The 21,584-nt window shown below is 39.6% G+C and overlaps 3 protein-coding genes across 3 annotated transcripts; 1 reads left to right on the forward strand and 2 right to left on the reverse strand.

The window, feature by feature from the left end:
* Positions 1-2,164: 2,164 nt before the first annotated feature.
* tmem53 (transmembrane protein 53) lies at positions 2,165-4,443 on the reverse strand. The gene is made up of 3 exons (XM_018677566.2): positions 4,155-4,443; positions 3,869-3,972; positions 2,165-3,726 (listed from the first exon to the last, which is right to left on the reverse strand). The coding sequence occupies exons 1-3, from the start codon at positions 4,207-4,209 to the stop codon at positions 3,121-3,123; spliced, it is 765 nt and encodes a 254-aa protein (XP_018533082.1). The 5' UTR covers positions 4,210-4,443; the 3' UTR covers positions 2,165-3,120.
* Positions 4,444-12,059: 7,616 nt separating this feature from the next.
* On the reverse strand, positions 12,060-16,857 carry toe1 (target of EGR1, exonuclease). The gene is made up of 8 exons (XM_018677567.2): positions 16,423-16,857; positions 16,185-16,225; positions 15,891-15,987; positions 15,484-15,642; positions 15,200-15,313; positions 14,556-14,704; positions 13,531-13,693; positions 12,060-13,331 (listed from the first exon to the last, which is right to left on the reverse strand). The coding sequence occupies exons 1-8, from the start codon at positions 16,534-16,536 to the stop codon at positions 12,576-12,578; spliced, it is 1,593 nt and encodes a 530-aa protein (XP_018533083.1). The 5' UTR covers positions 16,537-16,857; the 3' UTR covers positions 12,060-12,575.
* Positions 16,858-17,063: 206 nt separating this feature from the next.
* si:ch73-382f3.1 (uncharacterized protein LOC100151273 homolog) lies at positions 17,064-21,441 on the forward strand. Its single transcript, XM_018677568.2, has 4 exons — positions 17,064-17,507; positions 17,813-17,972; positions 18,278-18,453; positions 18,781-21,441. Exons 1-4 carry the CDS (start codon positions 17,358-17,360, stop codon positions 19,162-19,164), a joined length of 870 nt encoding a protein of 289 aa, XP_018533084.1. The 5' UTR covers positions 17,064-17,357; the 3' UTR covers positions 19,165-21,441.
* Positions 21,442-21,584: the final 143 nt, after the last annotated feature.

Here is a 21,584-nt window from a genome sequence, read left to right on the forward strand (position 1 = left end):
AATATTTTACATTAGAAACATTAGATTATCTTGTAACATATGATGTACAATTGCAATTTAAAATACAAAACAGCATATACAGTTGTTAAATTGTTATTTTGTCAATTATTTCTTTCTTCTTAAATTCTTAATTGTTATACTGAGATTTTATACCATGTACAACAAGCTTTGGGCACTCATTGTACTTTATTATTAAGGTCTTTCCATTAAAACTATTAGTGCTCTTTGCAAATAATACAATCATATACATATAATACATATTAAAAACAAGATTATTTATTCCCAAATAATCAGTACTTTGCTTCTGATGCATTTACACTATGCAAAAATCTGAATGAAGCATTTACTTATAATAGATTATTTTTACACTGCACCTACTCCATAACTTTGTTTAATGAAGGATCTGAATCCTTCTTCTACCACTGTGTGGATGTAATTCTGTTTCTCTCAGTCATGCAGACATTTCTGATGTCACAGTCAGACAGGTGTTTCCTTGTTGTAAATCAACAAAAGAGAAAGCCAAATCTAAAATAATCATCATCAGTGTGGCCCTTTGATTCAGAATAAACAGTGCAAACACGCTGAGGACTTCCTGTTAGTGAAACAATGCAGCAGACCAGCAGCTGGATCAGAGCTGTCTGTCTCATGTGCACTCCAGTAAGCGATGTTCATCTGTCTGAGCCGATATGTAAACTTTCCTCTTTCTCCCTTTCCTCTGAGAAGCTCTACATGATACATGAAGTGCCAGGGCCAGGCCTGGTGCAGAGACAAATGCCAACCACTCGCTCTTCCAAATGTCAAACTTGACATGTCGCAGACATTCAATAACCAGCCCTGCTGGACCAATTCAAGGACACGCTCTTCAAACAGTCCCTGACGTCTCTTGACGAGAGTCGAGGGGAAATGGCTGGATTTGATCTGCTTCTGGGTATGAGATCACAAAGACACCTCTTGATGTCTTCTTTTCAGTAAGCCCCCCCGATGATGAAGCTCATTACATACAAGTAGTGAGGCCCTCTGGTCTTCAGCAAGTGAGCGAGGAAGTTAAGTTTAAATAAAGCAGTGCTCTTAACTAATAAAAAGGCTGTCATAAACTCTCCCAAGTTAAAATGATTAAAAATGTTTAAGGCCTTTGACTAGTGACACAGCACATGTAAAACAAAAGTAGATGATTCACTAACTTTACATTTAGAAGTAATACACATATTAACATACATGTTGATTCCTGTCACCTAATTGTGTGTAGGATAGTGTAGGTTGAAGAGTATTGCATTTTCTGAGCAAATGACAAAATCAGCAGTTGTATAAAACTGAGCTAGTAGGAGACAAAAATGGGAGAATATCACTGCAATTTGAGCTGAACTTCACTTTGTTTGGAAGCTTCTTCTTCTTTTCCATATTTCATTATTTTAGAGGGTCCCTATCAGTCTGCTGTTCCCCAACTGACTCCCTAACCTGTTAATCATAAGCTGAGATATTACACTTTAAAATGTCATTTTCATACTGTCTGGGAACCAGAACTCTACATCCAATGCAGTCCCACATCACTGTAGATAAGCACTTGATTTCTCAAGAAAGCTAAAAGTCATCAAGTCTGTGAGTCACACAAACCTCACACTAAATTAGTGCAGAGCTCAGTATAGAACATGTAGATTTGGATACCATTTTATCTTCTAGTATATCAAACTTTGATTTCCACTGAGGGGTTTAAGAGAAATAAAACTCTGACTCCTTGTGTTGCTAGAAAACCTCTTAACTAATGCAAGGTCTTGCCACCTTATGCAGTGCAATGAAGTGATAGTTCACAACAGAACATAACACACGAACAAAGGTCAAACACACCCCTAACAGGAAATGTTTTTTTACTCACTGAAATCAATAAAAAACAATAGCAGACCATCTTAGTTCAGCGATTCATGACACACCAGACATAATGATTGACAGCAATTCCAAATCTTTTTGCCACCATTTTAACACCAGTGTTTTTTTTGTTTTTTTTTTTACATCAGGACTAGTGGTGTTTGACCACTTTCTTTCTGCATCTGCACACACTCAATTTCGTCAATTTTTTTGAAGAATTCTATGATGAATGACCAGACTGTCACAACTGTTTTATATGGTAAAAACAATGCAAACATGATCAAAAATAATTAGGCTGACAGACTTCTCTATGAGCATTCTGATTTATTGAAGGCACATCAGTTAAAAAGAACACATAGGTTGTGCTGGACTTATACATTCATCGTCAATCACCTTTTTCCTTTAACTCAATCAATTTTGTATCACATATTAGTGTTGAGTATTCTACAATTTCTGGTCCAAAAAACAAACAAACATCAGATTGCATTTACTGTTTAGGGGCAACAATTTAGATACTTTTATTTATTCAAAGAAAACATATTATGTGATCAATCCTTTCACAGTTACCTTCACTGTGAGCAACCTAGTGATTTCATTTAATGATTAAAACCATAAATACATTTTAAATTTTATAAATAGAAGATACAGATTATTATTTTCCAATAACCAGTCGCATCAGTTTAGAATCACTACTACTAGTCTACGGTTAATCACATTTAACAGCAATATTAAATACCATTTAAATTATGCTAAAGGATTTGAGTCTCAATTTTCCAGTGTATAGCATCTGTTTGTATTGTTATTTTTACATGTGGTGCATGACTGTTCAGTAGGCAAGGTTAAGCCTTTGTGCCAAGGACATGTGAATTACAGTGTTGCATATGGCTGGTTTTCCAGATATGGATTAAGCACAAAAGACCTAGACCACATCTGTGGAACCTTCCCATTACGTGCACTGGGACGGAGAACACATTGCCAGGATCTTATACGAGTTCAGTACAAAGTCCAACCGTTGTGACGCAATTTTAGGACTCAATTTCTAGCAGATTTTTCAGACCACTAAGGAAAAATTAAGTAGTCTGACTTCCTTCGCTTCAGTTCAAAATCTGGAAAAGACTGTTTAACAGATGGTTAACAAAATCCTGTGAGAGTCTCTCCATGTTTCATTGACTTGGAACTCGGTGTCTCTTCTTCATCTCAGTCCCTTCTAAGTCCTTCATGCAAGCAACCAGGAAATCACGACACTTAAGAGTATACTGCTCAGGGAAAATCCTGGAAATGACAAACATGGGGACTGAAAGCAAAATCAAAACTGTCCACAGGGACGCCTTTCTGCTTCACAGTCTCCACAAAGAGCTCAATGTCCCTGTGCCTGATAACTTGGTCAGCCTTGGAGTACAGGTACAAATGAGGCCAGGCGGGCGGCCTCTCCCGCACAGCATCATAGTGGTTCTTGTGGATGTACTTGGTCAAAGGGTACAGCACTACTCGTAACAGGAAAACAGTCACTGCGAAAAGCGCTAAGAGGACATACCTTAAAAAAGGACTTATTTTTGGCCCTAATGTGGCCGTCAGTGCACGCAGGGCCCCTCGGACGTTCCCACTACCCGGTGCGCTGTCCACTACAGCCCCAATCACACACAGGGAACTGAATGGTTTCTCACTGTGCAACAACTCTACAATGTAACGGTACAGCATGAAGCCACCATTACTGAAAATGTGAAAGAAAATAGGACTGTTTTCCACCTCATAGTCATAGAGTATCTCCAGCAGCTTCAGGGCTATGCTCCTCAGCTCCTTGTAGCCAAATGACTCTGAGATAAAGACGGTCTTCAAGGGAGCTGTGTAGCGGATGGTAACACATCCCTGAAAGTGAAGAAAACAAGAGGGAAAGAATAAAACAAGTGGATATATGCTGCATAGAGCTTCTGAGATGCCACACTGCTGTCAAAGGGACAACACAGAAAACTGATGGTTTGTGAGATTTGCTAGCCTACGTAGTTTTAACCTGTTCATTGTAGATGGAGCTGTACTTGGAGAGGTGCTTGTCTTTGCAACCAGCCCAGCCCAGCAGTATCACTACTGGCTCCTTTGTCCCTTGCCAGTGTCTCTCTGAAAACAAGACAAACAATAAAACAGCGCATTAGCAGAGCTGTCACAGCGGGCTAAGCTAAATTAAGCTAACAGACGAGTTAGCAGGGTAACATTTTCGCGACGTACACGCTATAATAATGTTAGCGCCAAGGCTAAGCTAACCGAGGCATGAACATACAGTACAATGAAATGATGCTCACCCGATGTCCCTGCATCTGGAAACACGATATTGTAGTCTATTTCATCGTCTGCCATTTCTGTATCCGAGAGTTATCAGCTGCTGTCGTTGTCTAACGGTAATGTTTGGTTCATCTGGCTGTTACGAAAAACGGACAATTATCAGGCTACAGACCGCACAGACTGCATGGAAGGAATAGTGCACCACAGATAGATCGGTGGACTGTCCACTGTAGTCGTTCTTCTCTACCGGAGCATTTCTTCTTTGCGTTGTTGAACGACGTCGAGTTAATGTTGCTTTACCGCCCCCCTCTGTATGAGAGTAGCTACCGCTTCTCTGAAGTTACTGAAATTCTGCATCTAAGTAATGTAACACTGTTGTGAGGAGAGGAGGTTGTGTCAGTACATGATGTCCCAGTGCAGCTGCCAGCTTAACATCACAAACTGTTACCTTACTGTAAATAATTACACTTGGGAACGAACTGAACAAAGCTCTATTTGTACAACATTTCTGTGCATGTTGTGTGTTGTGCTCATTTTCAAGCTTAAGTAGAGGCATTCGCCTCTGCATGAGTTCTAACTGTCTGTAGGCTGCATTCACTACATCAAGACAAACTGAGAACATGTTTTATATGTTTGCAAATGCATTAAAAATCCCAAACTGAAATCTTATATTTACAAATTATACAGACTCTTTGCTGCCAGGAACACCCTCTTTGATTTAATCTATTAATAATGATTATTATCCAGAGTCCTCCTGTGGTAAAGTACATAGTGTAGAGCATAGTTTAGAGAGGCACAAACTTGTATGTTCTGTAGAAGGTCCCACAATTCACACTGGGGAACCCAAAAAACAAAAGCAAATTGTTTTGTTTTTTTGGGAGGGTGGAAGGGGGGTTCCCCACCAGCCCAAGCTCTCTAAGAAGACAAGACAAAACTCCCCCATGGGAAGAAACCTTGGGAGAGGCAATTCAAACACAGATCCCGCTCCACAGATGGCTTGGTGTTAAGAACCACCTACTCTTGTACAGCTCAACCAGAGCCAAACAAGGCACTGGTTTGTCTGGGTTTTTGAGTGCGGCTGAGAACAAGCTGTACAAGAGAAGGAGGATTGAGGTTCTTAATATTAAGCCATGTGCGGAGGGAAATCTTTTATTGAATTGCCTTTCTCAAGGTTTCTTCCCTTGGGGCAGTGTTTTCCTCATTTTCATAGAGAGCTTGGGCTGGCGGGGAACCCAAAATACAAAACAAAAGCAATTTGTTTTGTTTTTTTGAGAGGGTGGGTGGAGGGTTCCCCATCAGCCAAGTTCTCTAAGACAATGAGACAAAACTCCCCCATGGGAAGAAACCTTGCCGATGTGAAGAACAAGCATACTAATAGCTAAATGGCTTATGGTACTTAAAACACAAAGGCCATTGTAAAGGCTTTAGCAGTGAGGAAAATGACATTGGCAGAAGTGGTGAGAGAGGTTGACCATGGTCAGTTAAAGGAAGTGAGAGAACAGTATTTTTTGTTGTTTGTTGAATTTGATGAGTAAATTATCCAGTTGATAAATTCATTAAGGTGTTTAGATTGTGTTTCGAAAAGGTAAAATTGACTTCTGACTATCATAGACCTCTATAGAAAAAAAAAACAGTGAAATCTCCCTTTTTGTTTCCACAAATAGAATAAAGATAAGATAATTGCAACAAATGGAGAAATGGTCCCTCAGCACTGTCAATTAGGTTTCCCTTAACTGCCCTGTTGGAATCAGTGAAGCAGAAGCTAACGTCAGTCGTCATCCTTTCCAGCAACAGCAATCATACTATAGTCAAAGTCACAGAGATCACACAGAGATTCTCATTTGTTTGATATGAACTTGTCCTGACCTGTAGCTGTAGGATTTTATGCATTGCACTGCTGCCACAATGATTGACTGATTGGATAATTGCTTGAAAAGACAGGTGTACAGGTGTTCCTAATAAAGTGCTTGGTGATTACATCTTCTGAGCAGATGGAAAGGCAAATAAACATCTATTGACTAGGGGAAGAGCACATTTGGTTCTGTGATTTATATGTATCAAGATAAACAAGTGGCAAAACTGCATCTATTTGTATATGGATGCATTCAGGTGCTGCAAGAGTTAATGAAACATACACATTGTCACACAGCAACTCAAAAATGTAATGTGTCTCTCACACACATGCATGGACATGTGTCAGTAAAAGTCATGAAAACAATTAAGCATTGCATTTGAGGTAATACATTAGAGTTACAAGTCTATGAAATTTACCATTTACACGTGTTGACCTGATGCTAAAGCTGTCTGCTGGAAGCATAAATCTTGGATAACTGCTAACCCAGAAAACTTCTGCTCCAAAACCAATCGTTGGATACCTGAACTAAAGGAAAGCACAAAGAACACAAAACAATTTTATTAGAAAAGTGACCTCCTGCTGGAAAAAAATGTCTTTTAATGGACGCCCAATGGAGGAGAACCTGCTGGCCAGAATCAGACGGTGGATCAGCTACTATGCAGGTATGATATCTATTAATATCACACCTGGTTTGATGAACTGATGAGCCAGAAAGAGTAGGATAAATCGTAAGAATGATGTGTTTTCATTTGAAAATAAACATATAAATTGGTATTGGTTATTTTGTACAATTTTCAAATTGTATGTGGATAGTCTGTTTTGTGTTCACACAGATGTTTGCCTGTCAAAGACTTGTGTTTGCATCAGTGAACAACAGTGTGAATAGTGTAAACTTTTATTGTAGCATGAATGCAGAGTCATGGCTCATTATTTGATATAAGTGGTAGTAGCACGTTGTGTGCTGGAGGCTTTTCTACAAGGTGCTTATGATGCATCTGGTGGAACAGGTGTGCAGTATTCACAGTTTGTGTAGTAATAGGAGAAGTATACATGCAGTTCACGTAGGTTAGGGTTAGGGTCAGATTTACTGATTAGGTCTTTAAGCCTCCTGTCTAAGCCTGTTTTACGAAATGCAGAATTTGATCTTTTTAATACTTTTCCGCCTTCAGATGCCTTCTTTTGGCCATTGAACAATAACATTGAACGTCCTTATGCTGAAAGGCCTGAGGAGAACAGGATCATTGATAATCCTCCTCTTGCTCTGAATGACGAGGGTCATGGCAGGTTTGACCGTCCCAACAGTAGGAGAGGTGAAGAAAGAGAGGGAGAATTGAATCATAATGATGTCAGAGCTCCCTCTCCTCCACTTCAGCAGTTCCCACCACCGAACTTTGGGATGGACTGGAGACTGGAGGCTGCTGTTCATATTCCTGTTTATTATCCTCTTCCCCCTGCTGACCCTTATGCTCTGCCCCTCTTTTTTCCTTATGCTTATCCTTATGCTGTGCTTAATGCTCCTCCTCATGCTTTTCCTTATGCTAATCCTTTTGCTTTTGCTTATGCTCCTCCTTATGCCCTTCCTTATGTTCTTCCGTATGCGCCTCCTGATGCTTATCCTTTTGCTTTAGCTTATGCTCCTCCATCATGCCCTTGCTTATGAGCCTCCTCACGTTGCTCCTTATGTTCCTCCTCACGCTGCTCGTCATGCCTTTCCTTATGCTGATCCTAATGATGTTCCTGAGCAGCTCATTCCCAGGAACCAGCAAGAGAGACCTGAACAGGATCCTGGAGTTGATGCCATTGGTGTGGATGAAGAGGGAAGATTTGAGATTCCTGAACATGAGGTGTTTGGGCTTGGTCATCCTGAGACCATTGGGCCACTCACCACAGAGGAGTTAAAAGGATTCTTCAGCAGCTCCCTGGAAGGAGACACTGTAGCTCCCTCAACCTCTGGCCTCAGCTCTTCCACAAGGAGGAGCAGGGAGGAGAGCGACGAGGAGGAAGCTGCTGCTAAGAGGTGGAAGTGGTCTGATGAGGGTGACTCAGACTAACTCCATGATACCCTACGGGGATGACAAACCACCCCTAAGGTGTCATTACCTAAGCTTCTTGCAGGATGACTGCAGTTACTCTTTTTGTCATCGACAACTGGCCTCTTTGTCTGGCAGGACCAGTGAGACCCATGTTAGCGTATTGCAGGAGGAACTATGTCTACAATTTCTTAGAGCTGGCATAGTCTTGGGATTGACCCTTTTAACCCTGAAGACTGGCCTTTATGTCTGGCTGAGTAAAGAAAGCCCAGGTAACCTTGTGAGTCTTTCACTAGACAGAAAAAGTAATGCGTGTAATGTGTGTATTCTGTTAATTCATATCGTATAACTTATATAACTCGCAGCACATTCATGTTATATATGTTAACATATATGTATGTATATTTACAATTACCTTGAGATATAGGAAGTGTATTAACATAACAAGAACTAATGTTAGGTGGCTGTGAAAACTCTCATTTCCTAACTACTTTTCCTTGACCTCAATGAAAACACCATGAGTTCAAAGAAAGATGTGAAAGCAAATTTATAAGAACTTAGGAAAAGACAGCCACTGTATGTAGAGACTCCAACTGCACTATTTTTGTGAACCAACTTTATTTATAACACATGAACTTTATTTATAACACATGAAGATAAATACACGAGCTACAATTTGAATAAGGTTTCTTGTCACATCCCCTCAAGAAGATATTTTCAATTTATAAACAGGGAACATTTTTATCCATTAATTACTCACCATAAGTAACAACAAAATAGTTATTGTTGAGAATGAAAACAAAAACAACCAGGATTGAAATGTTGAAATAATATATTAATATGAAAGGACCATACAAGTAGAGTAAGTTAAGCCATTAAAATACTGATTAAATTACATTTAGGAATATTCAGTCACACATATACATATATATGCTTTATATACATTTGTTAAGATGTCTTTAGTTAATTCCACAATATTGTGAAACAACATTTATGTATATAGTATTTTGTCATGATGATGATGACCAGAACTTTAATATGTTTGTTCTTCAATGATGACTCGTTTATATTCATGGATATGCAGTTCAGCCACTCATGAAGATTTTCCATTAGATTTGGATCATGTCACAAGCAAAAAAAGGTGCTCTGTTGTTTCTTCATGTTTGTGGGTCTGCCACGGATAAACTGTGATGGTGCATCGGCCGTTGCTGCAAAGAATTGTGGGACACCATTATCTCCTTCTAGAGAGGAGTATGTATCCCAAGCTAAAGGAGATAAGAAAGGAGGCATTGAAGCTCCTTTCCTTAGCATCTGTATAATTCAACCAGCTCTTATCATTAGTTCTGGGTCATTTCCCTCAGTTTGGAACGTTGTTAAGCAGAAAAGACTGCTTGAATGCAGCCAGTGTGTTACCACTGTCATGTGCCATGTTTTTACCAAGTTGTTCAAGCTGGCTTTAATCATATGACAGGACAGTGCGTTTCCCTCCTCTTCTCCACCCTCTCCTGTCTCTCAACTAACCCCTGCTCCTGTTTTTCTCTCTCCTGCTCCTGTCTGTCTTTTCAGTCCTCCTTTTTCAATCCTCCTCAGGCTTTTGCTCTTCTCCTTGCTCAATTTTTCTCTCTCGTGTTTTTGCCGTCACTTGTTTTGTTCTCACTTGTCAGTGTTCTGAAAGATAACTTAGTAATACTGCTTTAATGCAATTGCAAAATAAATTTCAAGTGTACTACATATTCCCAATCACAGTACAAAATGCAGCTTCAGATCACCAGTCTATCACAGGGCTGACGTATATAGACAAACAACCATTCACACCTGCAGGCAATTTAGAGTCACCGATTAACCTAAAGTGCATGTCTTTGGACTGTGGGAGGAAGCTGGAATACCCGGAGAGAACCCACACAGGCACAGAGAGAACATGTGGGCATGTGGCTACACAGACAAGCCTCGGGTGAACTGGGGCTCGAACTGTTCGAACATGGAACTTTGGACCATGGGGCCATGCTTTGCTCAAAGCACATTCTGAGCAAATAATTTAAAAAATGCAACCAATTACCCAATATTACTCTTAAAAATCATAACCAAATGTATGTATTCATGAGCAGAAAGAATGATAGATTGACACTTACTCGCTTTTCGTCATTAGTTGCAGCTCCATGAAAAGATACTGAGACCTTCGACACTAACAGCTACTCACGTTGCATTCATAGAAAGCAAACAAAATATTGCACAACTAGCACCCAGCCTGCTGTCCTGATTATCAACAGCTAATGTCTTGGTAAATGCATTCCAGAGGTCCTCTTAGTTCACACACATCCCATAAACCATCCATCCATCCATTATCTATACAGCTTCTCCGTTCAGGGTCACGGGGGACTGCAGCCTATCCCAGCTGTCATTGGGCGAGAGGTGGGGTACACCCTGTATGGATCGCCAGTCCATCGCAGGGCCAACATATACAGACAAACAACCATTCACACTCACATTCACAGCTACAGGTAATTTTGAGTCACCAGTTAACCTAATGTGCATGTCTTTGGACTCTGGGAGGAAGCTGGAGTACCCAGAGAGAACCTGCACAGGCACAGAGAGAACATGCAAACTCCACACAGATCTCTGAGGAGACAGTGCTAACCACTGGACCACTGTGCCGCCCCTCCCAGAAAACAAAAACACCTATCCATGAGACGTCACCCCACCTGTATCGAGCTTACGCTGAGCTTACTGGAGGGTCTTCACTAAACAGAGCTACAGTAATATTTACTGTAATATTTCGATGGCACATAATGCTGTGTAGCTCAACACTGTAAACTAAAATGTATGTAATGAAAGTATAATGGCAGTGTATTTTTACAATGAAAATAGTTGGCCAAGATTCTAATGCTAATGCTAGCAAACAAAGCTAATTAAGGTAGGTAGCTAAATTAACCAAGGACACAACAGAGCTTAGAATTAAAGTTGACTTACCTCCAAAGATCTTGGTAAAAGGGACGGTTCAGTGTGCCGCGACTGTATTTATACTGCACCAGCATTCTGGAATGTGGTTGTTTTTTTTTTGTTTTTTTTATGTGTTGTATTTTTATTTTATTTCATCTTTCTAATGCCCAGTATGATAAGTTTTGATTGTAGATATGATTCGTATACACTAGTCTGTAAATTAAAAAAAAATGTGAGCAGACGTGAGAGGATCAATTGGTTTCTGTGCACACAATGTATGATTTTATTATCATTATTTTATTATTGATATATTTACTTTTTGGTTATATACTCCTGCACAAAAAAATTAAAAAAGGTATTAAATTACTTACTAATAAAAATTCTGAATCTATAGATTAAAAAGAACAAGAAACCACAGGGAAGGTAACTCTTAAAAGTGAAGACTCAGCATTCACACTAATAACGATTCTGAAGAATTACAGTGTAAATGCTGAACAGCATCCAGTGTTCTGAATTTTACAGTTTTATGAGTAGGGTCAGAAATCCAGAGAAGACTTCTGAGTAAATAAAAGCAATATGAGAGCATAACACAAACCAACATGGATTTTTTTTTTTTTAAAATGGTTGCCTTTAGGGCTGCAGTGTTTGCTTTTCGTACTGATAAATCTGCCAACTATTTTCTTCATTAATGATTTGGTATATAACACATCAGACAACAATGAAACATTCCCATTGCATTATATAAAGGCACAAGGTGACATCATCAAATTATTTTTGTTCAGCCGACAATTAAAAACCCTCCAGAATATTCAAGTTGCTATGATGTAACAATGAGAAAGGTAACTAACCCTTCCATTTGAGAATGCTGGACTGTCAAAGACGGATGGAAATCTTTATTTAAAAAATTACTATAACAAGTACCAGTGAATTAACTAATTAGTGCATCTCAATTTTCTATGAACATAAAGGGAGAATTACCCCAGATTGTACCTCCCCATTCTCAGAAATCACAGGAAAACCAAGAGGAAAGCCATGCTGGTGGTTCATTTAGGATGTGCTTAAGCAAGAGTGGTGTTTTGAGCTAAATGCTAACATGCTCACAGTGAAAGTGCTAACATATTTAATCAGCACGTTTACCATCTTAGTTTTCAGTATTAGCATGCCAACATTTAACAGAGACAGAGCACAACTAAGACTGTTATGAATACAGGTAGTTTTGCAGGTTTTTGGTCATGAACCAAAGATTTGGACACAAAATAACAAAATTTTGACCTGATTCTGACCTGAATCAATAACTGTTTTAATGTTCAACTTGATGGGAACATGGACATCTCTCCCAATATTTTGCAGTCCATCAAAAATTTACCAAGATATTTCACTACTAAACAAAAATGTAAACCTCCCTGGAAGAAGTCGGTGGATCACCAAAGTTAGTATTGTTCTTCCTCTGAGTAAATGTTAAAGCAATCCATCTCAACATTGCTGAGATACTTCAGTCTGGCTCAAAGTGGAAGAAAGATATTGCCGTCCATAGAGCCACACTACTGACATGGATAAAAAAAATTGTGAGCCTCCACTTGTATAAACAATAACTATCCTGCTGTGTGCAAGTGCGTACACTACATTCTCCCTCCCCACACCATCTCCATCTTCTGCATGTGGGCCTTGGATGACTTGGAGAAGGTGCTTTTAACCACATTGAGAGGAGCTGCCTTGCCACTGAGGTAAACCTTATTGAGACAGGTAGAAAGCCACGACTGCTCGGCCTCCGTCTCCTCTACAGCTCCCACGCCTTCCTTCTTGACAAGGGTACATGAGTAGGCAAAGACGTATCCTGTCATAAAGGCATCAAACCCTGCGCGGTGTGTTCCAGCCTCAGCCGTCTTCTGAGCGTCAGTCCTGGCTGAGTGACCACCTAACGCCTCTCCTCCATCTCCTGTACTGTTTTCTGCACCGTCTTCTGTGTTGGTTTTCGTGTTTGTGTCCTCATCAGCTGTGGCAGTTGTTACAGAGTCTGTGTTGTCTTCACACACTCTGTTCTCCTTGCTGTCTGTTTTCATGTTCTCTCCTTCATTATGTTGGCTGTTTCTATCACTGTCCATTAGAGGTTCAGTTTCTGGGCATGGATCAGCAGTAGCCTTTTGCCGGTCATCTGGTGTTTCCTCTCGATCCACCTCCATGTGGGCTATTTTGTTTTCGGGGGCACCGTTAAAAATGGAGGAGTCCTCTGCTACATCTCCTCCACCTCTCCTCTTCTCTCTGTGTCTCTTCCTTTTTTTTCTCTTGTCCTCTTTGCCTTTCTCATCCTGGAGGATAATCAGGTCAGTGTCATGGGATAATGGACACTGGGTACCATTCGAACACCAGCCAAATGCCTGTGAAAAAAACATAGAGACATACAGTCTACTTGGTTTGTCTGTTTGAGCAGATATGACGACTGACATAGGACAGATTGAACCTCTCCTCAGCTCCTCGTTGCCAGTACTTCATTCGTTTCACAATTTCACTCTAGTGTGACAATTTTAGTAAATCTCTTTCCTCAGGGTAAAAAAAGTAAAAAAGGTTGAAACTCACAGAGAAACGTGGGCAGATGACAGTCTGTGCCTCAGCAGAGGCGACAGCTGGACACACTCTGTAGTCCACATAGGTGGACATGTGACCCGCATACTGACAGAACTCTACATGGACATGAGGTCTGGTCCCTCCAGAGGTCAAACTGCGACTGTTATCCAGCTTACTGGGAGGTGGGGAACACGATAAGAGGAAACAAACAGACATTAGAACTAATGAAAACACACACATTAAAACAACAACATAGCCCATTTTTAAACTTTTAGTGGCAATGATTCAGCCACAATGGGTGTCCTGTCATAGTGAACACTGCAGCCTTCTTGTGCATTATAATAACAGATACAAATACACAGTTAATTAGTTTGCATACATTAAAACAAAACAAAAATATATATATATTTAATTTGAAATAAAACAAACACTACTAAGGTACAGCATATTATTTCAGAAAGGCATATTATTCTAAAATATGCAAAATGTGGAAGTGCATTTAGTGATCTACACACTGGGTAAACTGGCCACATTTTGCACTGTGGTTGTTAAAGTCAACAGATTCTGGAATAAAAAAAAAAAAAAAAAAAACTTCACTCTTGTTTAAACTTGTTTAAAGCACTGGCAATATGAAACACATTAGATTAAAGATGTCAGAGAAGACACTGTGGAGTCGTTGATAACCTTATACTTTTTGATGACTTGTTCAGTATTATGCTGTACAAGGGACATTTTTAATAATCATTTTAGATCTGAGGTTAATGACACCTTCCACTGAGTTCTGGTCCATCTGACAAGAGGATGTATAAAGTTAAAATAACATAAGATAAAAATAAAAATGTCAATAGATCCTGATCTTCTTCCAAAGGAGTTCAGTTTACATAGACAGTCCAGATGTTACTGAGCCTTCTTCACAATTGCATCATGTTTTCACTAAACCTTAAACTGTTATCAAACACTGTTTGGAACTGTTTGCAGGTTTGGATGATTTCAAAGTGTTGATTTGACTCTGTATTATATTGTAAACCCATACTAACCATTTCTTATAAGCATATTCTAGATAGGAGGCAGTGAGCCTAAGTTCAAACTCAGTGACATATTTGGTGTCATAGATGCCAGCAGGAAACATCTCAGACAGGTCAGCTGTGAAGGTGGCCAGGCGCTCCGGCAGATGAGCATAGAAACTCTATTTGAAAGTAAAAAAAAAAAAGCACTTATTAAATAAAAACTGTATGCTGTGAGAGATACACAAACCCAATGTGAATTGATAATTATACTTAAAGCATTTCTGTCAGGATATGTGCAGAGTTGTTTTTACCACAGCTAACATAATGATATACACTTGTCAAACACCATAAAGATAAATTATACTGTTTTGTTAACTTGCTAGATAACTATATACCCACAATAACTAACTAAGATGATGTACCACAAGGGCCATACTAGATGCTGCACACGCTTTACTGTAGCTTAATCAAACTGAAATTAGAATCCCCCTCTGTTTTATATGAAGACAATACAAACTTGAATTAAAACTGGTGCTATTGTGAATAAATTGAAATAAAATTTTAACTGTAAAAAAAAGCCTATGAAACACATTTGACATTTTGAACTAAAACAAGATGACATTGAAAAACAAAGATATAATATAATATAATATATATAATATAATATTTGTTACCTGGTAAAGGAAGGCCATGTCAATGAGGCCATTGTGGAGCACCAGGGGTTTCCTGGCACGTAGCAGCTCAGTGAATAACGCCCTGATGTGGACACCCTGGTCATCAGATCCTCCCTGACAAAGAAGGTAGAGAGGTAAAGGACAACTAGAAATTAAATAACTAACATCTGAGGAACATAAATTATCTTTTGCAGTGTCAAGATCTATGTTATATTGGACCAGACAGATACAATAGAGGACAGTGGACACAGTACAACACAGACAGAGCATGTAGACATCATCACCTTATTATTGCCCTTGCAGTACGGGATCCCATGTGCGTACTGCTTGTTAAAGTCAAATCCATGCTGCACCAGGAAGTGGACTGACTGGGGCTCTATGATGTACTCCTCTGAACACAGCAGGGTCAGGTTATACACCTGAACCAAGTATGTGTCTGCAGCCTGAGGAAGGGGGTGACAAAGGGAAAAGGGAGGATGAAAGGAGGCAGTGGCAGAGGATAACTTCACATAAATAGCACGTGGAGTATTGAAGAATTCTACAGTGGCACATTGTCTTACTTGACATGCACATGATATATCTCACACTGGTACATCTGTATAGGTTATGCTCATTAGAAATAGGTAATAAGCGAAATCAAACATATATAGACAATGGTGTCCCCGAGTTTTAACAGCTGTTCTTGGTGTACCTTGTTGTCCAGTTTCTTGTAGCAGGCAATTCCCAGGGAGAGGATGGAACGAGAGCGTGCTGCATGGCATATGGCCTTATATCTGTCCTCTATAGATCTGCGACATCATAGGGAGAATTAGGGCAAACTCAGAGACATGTTGACACTAAAAAGCAGTTAGCAAGTGTGTGACACTGACTGAGAAACTGATATTTAGCATCAATTGCATGACAGCCTCTTAATACTGTTTCAGGTGCGTAAATATATGTGCCAAGAAGTATAGAGACAGAGAGGATCTCTTAGGTTTTCACTCACTCAGCCAGCAAAGACTTCCTGTTCCCAAGACCGCTCAGCTCCTACAACAACACAGAGACAACTAACTACTTTAGAGTGTATGTGACACCGACGCACATCCTGTAACTTCTATCACACTGACCCTAGTTGTGCCTGTCAGGTGATAATACACAGGACGGTAAACTGGTGCTGATACCACATACATACAAATGCATTTAAGTCAGGTTCAAACAGGCCGGACTGAGACGTTTCCACTTACCGTGTCTAGTGCAAGGAAGGACGACGTTTTGATGGCCACTACCATGGCTGGCCAAAGCTCTTTGAAATTATCATTCTGTACGTCAATGACTGGGACTACCAGTGAAGATTCCATGTTTGTCTCAACGTTATTTATTGTGTAGAAGGATAACAGCTCTTTCTCGCGGCTGTAATGTTTTCTGCAGTTACCGATGCTAACTACAGTATTAGCTAGCTTAGCTAATCTGCCAAGGTACTCACTGTCGGCTGCTTTTTGTGGAAATCTAGCTTGCTGCTTACGTGCTATATTATCTTCAGAAATTAATTTATTCAAAAAGTTATTTTAAGAGTTGCATATTTCATGTAACTCATTCGACTTGACAACTAACCGCGGATCAGCCGTAAACATCTCAACGTGCTTCTTGGGGTCCTCTGACACACAACTCATAGTAGTTGGACTATAACCAGAGCGCAAATAACAATAATAACAACAAGTCTGTTGCTAAGTGTATGTCACACAGTATTCATAATAAATGAACATGAAATTTTAATCATAAATTTTGGAAATAATGTTTTAATTTTCCCCTTGTGTTTGACTTTTTTCTTTTCAATAAAGTTTTCAGACAGGCGTTTAAAATGGACACATATAAACAATACGTCACTATACTTGACCATCGAAGATAGGTGCGCCATTTTGGCTCAAACAAAGTAAAAGAAACATTTTAGCTCGGACAAACTATTTTAAACGATATACATATAATACCATGTAAACATCTGCAAGACAACACTCTGGTTTCCACGAGTGAACATGTAATGCAATGTAACTTTTTCTTGTTTTTACACCGTGCAAGTAGGTAGTCAAAAGTAATGATTAAAACCCCCAACTGAGCTTCATTTCCAGCCAAGCTAACTTAACGTTTGCTAAATTTAGCTTTGCTGTTTGTTTAAACCGCCGCAATGGGTGGCTGCTCCGCTCCGAATTGCTCTAATTCAACCAGCATAGGCAAACAGCTGTTTAGGTTCCCTAAAGACCCTGTCCGAAAGAAAAAGTGGGTGGTGAATTGTCGTCGTGACTTTGAACCAACTCCTCACTCCAGACTTTGTCAGGTAAGTTTACACTGAGACTGGCATCTTATGTTCTGACGTTAACGTCTTAAAGTACTAATGTGGACATGATGCATCAGTCCATAATAGGACTCAAGGTTAAACTGGATAGAATTTAGCATTTAAAAAAGTAAAGTCACCACCTTTATTGATTTTGTTATTTACGGCAAATTATCTTTTCACTAATTTCTTCTGCCACATCCAGCTAAACCTTTGCACTCCATATATTCATGACATATATATCTTGTGTCTGGGGTTCATCAGTTGGGTTTAATTGTATCTGTTTATATCTGTTGTGATTCCACAAGGATCATTTTGAGCAGAGCCAGTTTGAGGAGATAGCCAGGTCTCCAGCTGGGGGAAAGAAGCTGAAGCCCAATGCCATTCCAACTCTGTTCAGTGTTGGAGACCCTCCTTACCCTGCTGTCACCACTCCATACATCCTGCTCCCCCTGAAACCTGAACCAGGTTAAACTTAAATGCATAGAAAACAACACTACTCTGTAAATACAGTCTATGGTCAGCTATAATGTTTTCTGCCCTCTGGTGGCCTAAAACTGATTAAACCAGCTTTATTACACAAGAAATACACCAAAAAATAATCAGACACAGTGCATCTTCATCAAAGTTATGTTATTATCTGGGAAAATCTTAAAAGTTGTAACTGTGATATCATATTACAGAGCAGTCTGTTTAAAAATGATGGTTTAACTTAAAAAATATACCAGGGAGGAAGTATTGTATTAATAATAGACAATATTTTGTGTCCTTAGTGGAGAAGGAGCTGAATTTTGGGGATCATGGCTATGCCAGACGCACCCCTCTGCCTGGCATGGAAGAGGATGATGCAGACGGGACAGGCGAGAATCAGCAGCCCTGCACACAGTGTCAACTCCTGAAGAAACAGTTAGAGCAGGAGATGCAGCACACTGCAAGGCTACAGAAGGAGGTAGGATGGCAACTGGCTTGATGTTTTTTTTGTTGTTGTTTTTAAATAAATCACTGTCTGCTTTCCTGACATTTTTCATTTTGAAGTAATAGCATAATATTTTTTTTAGCACCAACAAATTAGTGTTACATTAAGAGAGCTACAGTTACAGTGCAAAAGCTTTCATTACCTGGTTGTGTGATTATTAATTCTCTGTTAACTGTGTTGACTCTGATGTGGAAAACTATCATCTTAAAATGTAAAAACTGAGAAAGGAGTTCATTCATAAGCTGAAATGAGCAGCATGCTTAGTAACTAATAAACCATTAACCTCTTTGTCTCTGCCAGGCGGAGGAGATGAAGAAACGTCTTTATCGTCTGGATCGGATCGAGAAGGGCCTCCAGAACTTCCTGTATGAGGACCAGATTCGTGCCCTGTCCCTCACCAAGCGCTCCCGTCGGGCTGTCTGGTCCCCAGAGACCATCCTGAAGGCCCGAAAGATCCGATGTGCAGTTGGCACCAAAGGTTACGAGTACTTGAGAGAGCTGGGGTACCCATTACCGTCATACAGGACTCTGTGTAACCGCCTGGAGACTAAGATCATGGTGACGACGGACATGAGCTGTGAGGAGCTGGCAGAGCTGGGACTGGGGCTCATGGCCACCTGTGACAGTCCCACAGAAGGTGTTGGGGACAATGATGAGGAAGAGCTGATAGGTGTTTTGTCCTGATCCTGGTAGTTTACATGATCTGTTGACTCTAACCAAAGGAAGCCTGTGCAGAATTTGCTGTGTTTCACATCTGCAGATTTGATGTCAAGTGAATATGGGCATGTTATGCTTCTTATCTCACCTATGAAAGATTTAAGCGTCAGTTTAAACGTATGCTTCTCATAGACAGGTTTTACATGTTACCTGGTTGTGCTTGTGATCAGCACCACTAAGACACGGCTTTGCTTTGTGAGATGCTGGGGTCTTCAGCTAGCCGAGGTTTATGCTGGTATATTGTGGTGGTACCATGAAGATGCTGAGCTACAGTATAAGCTTGAACATGTGGTACCGTGTGGTCTGACAGGCTACCACTGAGGGGCTGAGATTGTGTGTGAAGTGTAGACATAATTTGCACAAAGTCTGTTGAATTTATTGCTTGCGTTCAAATGTTCCACTGACTGTGTTTACAAGCACAATAAAACCCTGGTTTTATTCACTATATCTAAATGTACTGAGAGAACATAAGCTCATCTCTTGGGGAAGGATTATTACAAGGATTCTGATTCTAGCATTTATGCAAGCTTTATTTTTTGGTAAAATTGACTCAAAATATTTATCTGTAGATGGTGTGTGTATAGTAGTAGCACACAACTGGGATATGGATTATGTTTACTTTAAAACATAATCAGTGTGTTCTGGTCTCAAACTACACTGTTTGAATAATCTATTACAAAGAATTGCTCCATTGGTAGATAACCAGTGTAATTCTACACTAAATTTCATTTAGTTGAACATTAGACTCTTTGCTCTGTCTTGAAGTGTCTTTGCAGTGCATTTGTAGTTACCACAAAGAGTATCAAAGAAGCTCAAGCTTATCTCAGAAAGTCACATGACACTCAGTATCTGAAACACTTGCACTGTGAGAAATTAAAGTGACTGTAAGAATTACAGGTATTTTTCTCAGTTTTTGTGTGTGTGTGAGAGATACACATTTCACTACAGCTAAAGGTATAGTACATTTAGGTCTGCACTGCATGTCAGCCAACAGACAGATAAACAGCATCACTGGCTATATTAGAAACTGATGTATGTAGCTTCTGTTAAAGTTATCTTAACCCTGAATAAAACAAAGAATATATTTTGCTTTGGCCCAGTTTGGACTTTGAGCAAATAACTCACATGAAAGATTAGATATGTGTTTTGCAGCTGGCTTGCTCCCTGAAGTGAACTGTAATACAGATAATACTGAGGTGGAAAAATATGACAAACTGTAAGTTACATACAGGTTTGTGTAGACTGACTAACGCATTAATGTGCTGTACAGTACATGTACACAGTAGAAGTTGTAAAGTTATATCTGTTTCTTTGATTGTCATTACAACTCTGCTGTAAATCTGTGACATTGACCTTTTTGCTGATTGTCAATGATTTTCTTGCCTGGTGCTGGAACTATGGGTTTGTTTGTCATGGTGGCATTCACCTCTACACAGTCCAAAGCCAGACTCACGCGTAGTAAAGCAAATATTACTCAGTAATGAGATCAATATACAACACAACAAGACCTCTTGATGGTGAACAGGAGTCTACAGGCACACAAGCGGCTCTGCAAGAACAGGAGTGTTTTGAGATAACTGTTAATGTCAACATGCAGATGTCTAAGAGGTATAATGTTCACCATCTTAGTTTAGTCTGTCAGCATGCTGACATTTGCAAATTAACACCACACATAAAGTTCTGTTAATGGGAATATCATCTGTTTTTTGCTGATATTTCTCATAAACCAGATACTGAGGCAATTAAATTTTGAACCTGATGGTGGCGCTATCTGATCAGTCAAGTTACTCCAATTCATACTAACGGGACCAGGGATATCTATAAAATTTCAAGGCAATCCAGCCAGTGAGTGTTGAGACACTTTAATGTCAACCTCATCATGGTTCTAGAAGAAAAGTCATTAGCCAGCTGCTAGCATGCTAGCAGATACTACAGCTCCACACCAGCCTTTGTTTAGGAGGTGACTTATCAGAAGTTACAATGATTCAGTTACATAGGTTTAAATTGGCATTTCATGTTGAGTCTTACATGAGTCAAGAACCAGGAAATGGAAAGTCCAGCTGGGTGTTGGGTATTAACACTAGTACAAATGAAATCAAGCCAAAAAACAAACATGTTCAAATGTGTAATATTGGGAAAAGTGACAAAATGAAGTCATTATGCACAGAGAAAATGCTTCACAAATGTTAATTTGCACTGCTGATGTACTGTAGATACTTTCAAATTAAAGTTCTTTAGCACCAATGGTTCTATATATTTATATCACCAATATTTGAATTTGATGTGTTCCAGATCACACACCAAGTAAATGTTAGTACGTACACACACACACACACACACACACACTCTCTCTCTCTCTCTCTCTCTCTCTCTCTCTCTCTCTCTCT

The sequence above is a fragment of the Lates calcarifer genome, linkage group LG4 (assembly GCF_001640805.2).
Source record: "Lates calcarifer isolate ASB-BC8 linkage group LG4, TLL_Latcal_v3, whole genome shotgun sequence".
Lineage (NCBI taxonomy): Eukaryota > Metazoa > Chordata > Actinopteri > Centropomidae > Lates > Lates calcarifer.

What these genes read in the sequence shown, in the direction of transcription:
- tmem53 (XM_018677566.2), bottom strand. Translation starts at nt 4,209, where the DNA reads ATGGCAGACGATGAAATAGACTACAATATCGTGTTTCCAGATGCAGGG. An exon ending in TCCAGATGCAGGGACATCGG is followed by an intron (nt 3,973 to 4,154) that starts GTGAGCATCATT and finishes TCTTGTTTTCAG; the next exon opens with AGAGACACTGGCAAGGGACA. An exon ending in GCTCCATCTACAATGAACAG is followed by an intron (nt 3,727 to 3,868) that starts GTTAAAACTACG and finishes CTTCACTTTCAG; the next exon opens with GGATGTGTTACCATCCGCTA.
- toe1 (XM_018677567.2), bottom strand. Translation starts at nt 16,536, where the DNA reads ATGGAATCTTCACTGGTAGTCCCAGTCATTGACGTACAGAATGATAAT. An exon ending in CCTTCCTTGCACTAGACACG is followed by an intron (nt 16,226 to 16,422) that starts GTAAGTGGAAAC and finishes GTGTTGTTGTAG; the next exon opens with GAGCTGAGCGGTCTTGGGAA. An exon ending in ACAAGAAACTGGACAACAAG is followed by an intron (nt 15,643 to 15,890) that starts GTACACCAAGAA and finishes CCCCTTCCTCAG; the next exon opens with GCTGCAGACACATACTTGGT.
- si:ch73-382f3.1 (XM_018677568.2), top strand. Translation starts at nt 17,358, where the DNA reads ATGGGTGGCTGCTCCGCTCCGAATTGCTCTAATTCAACCAGCATAGGC. An exon ending in CTCACTCCAGACTTTGTCAG is followed by an intron (nt 17,508 to 17,812) that starts GTAAGTTTACAC and finishes TGATTCCACAAG; the next exon opens with GATCATTTTGAGCAGAGCCA. An exon ending in CCCCCTGAAACCTGAACCAG is followed by an intron (nt 17,973 to 18,277) that starts GTTAAACTTAAA and finishes TTGTGTCCTTAG; the next exon opens with TGGAGAAGGAGCTGAATTTT.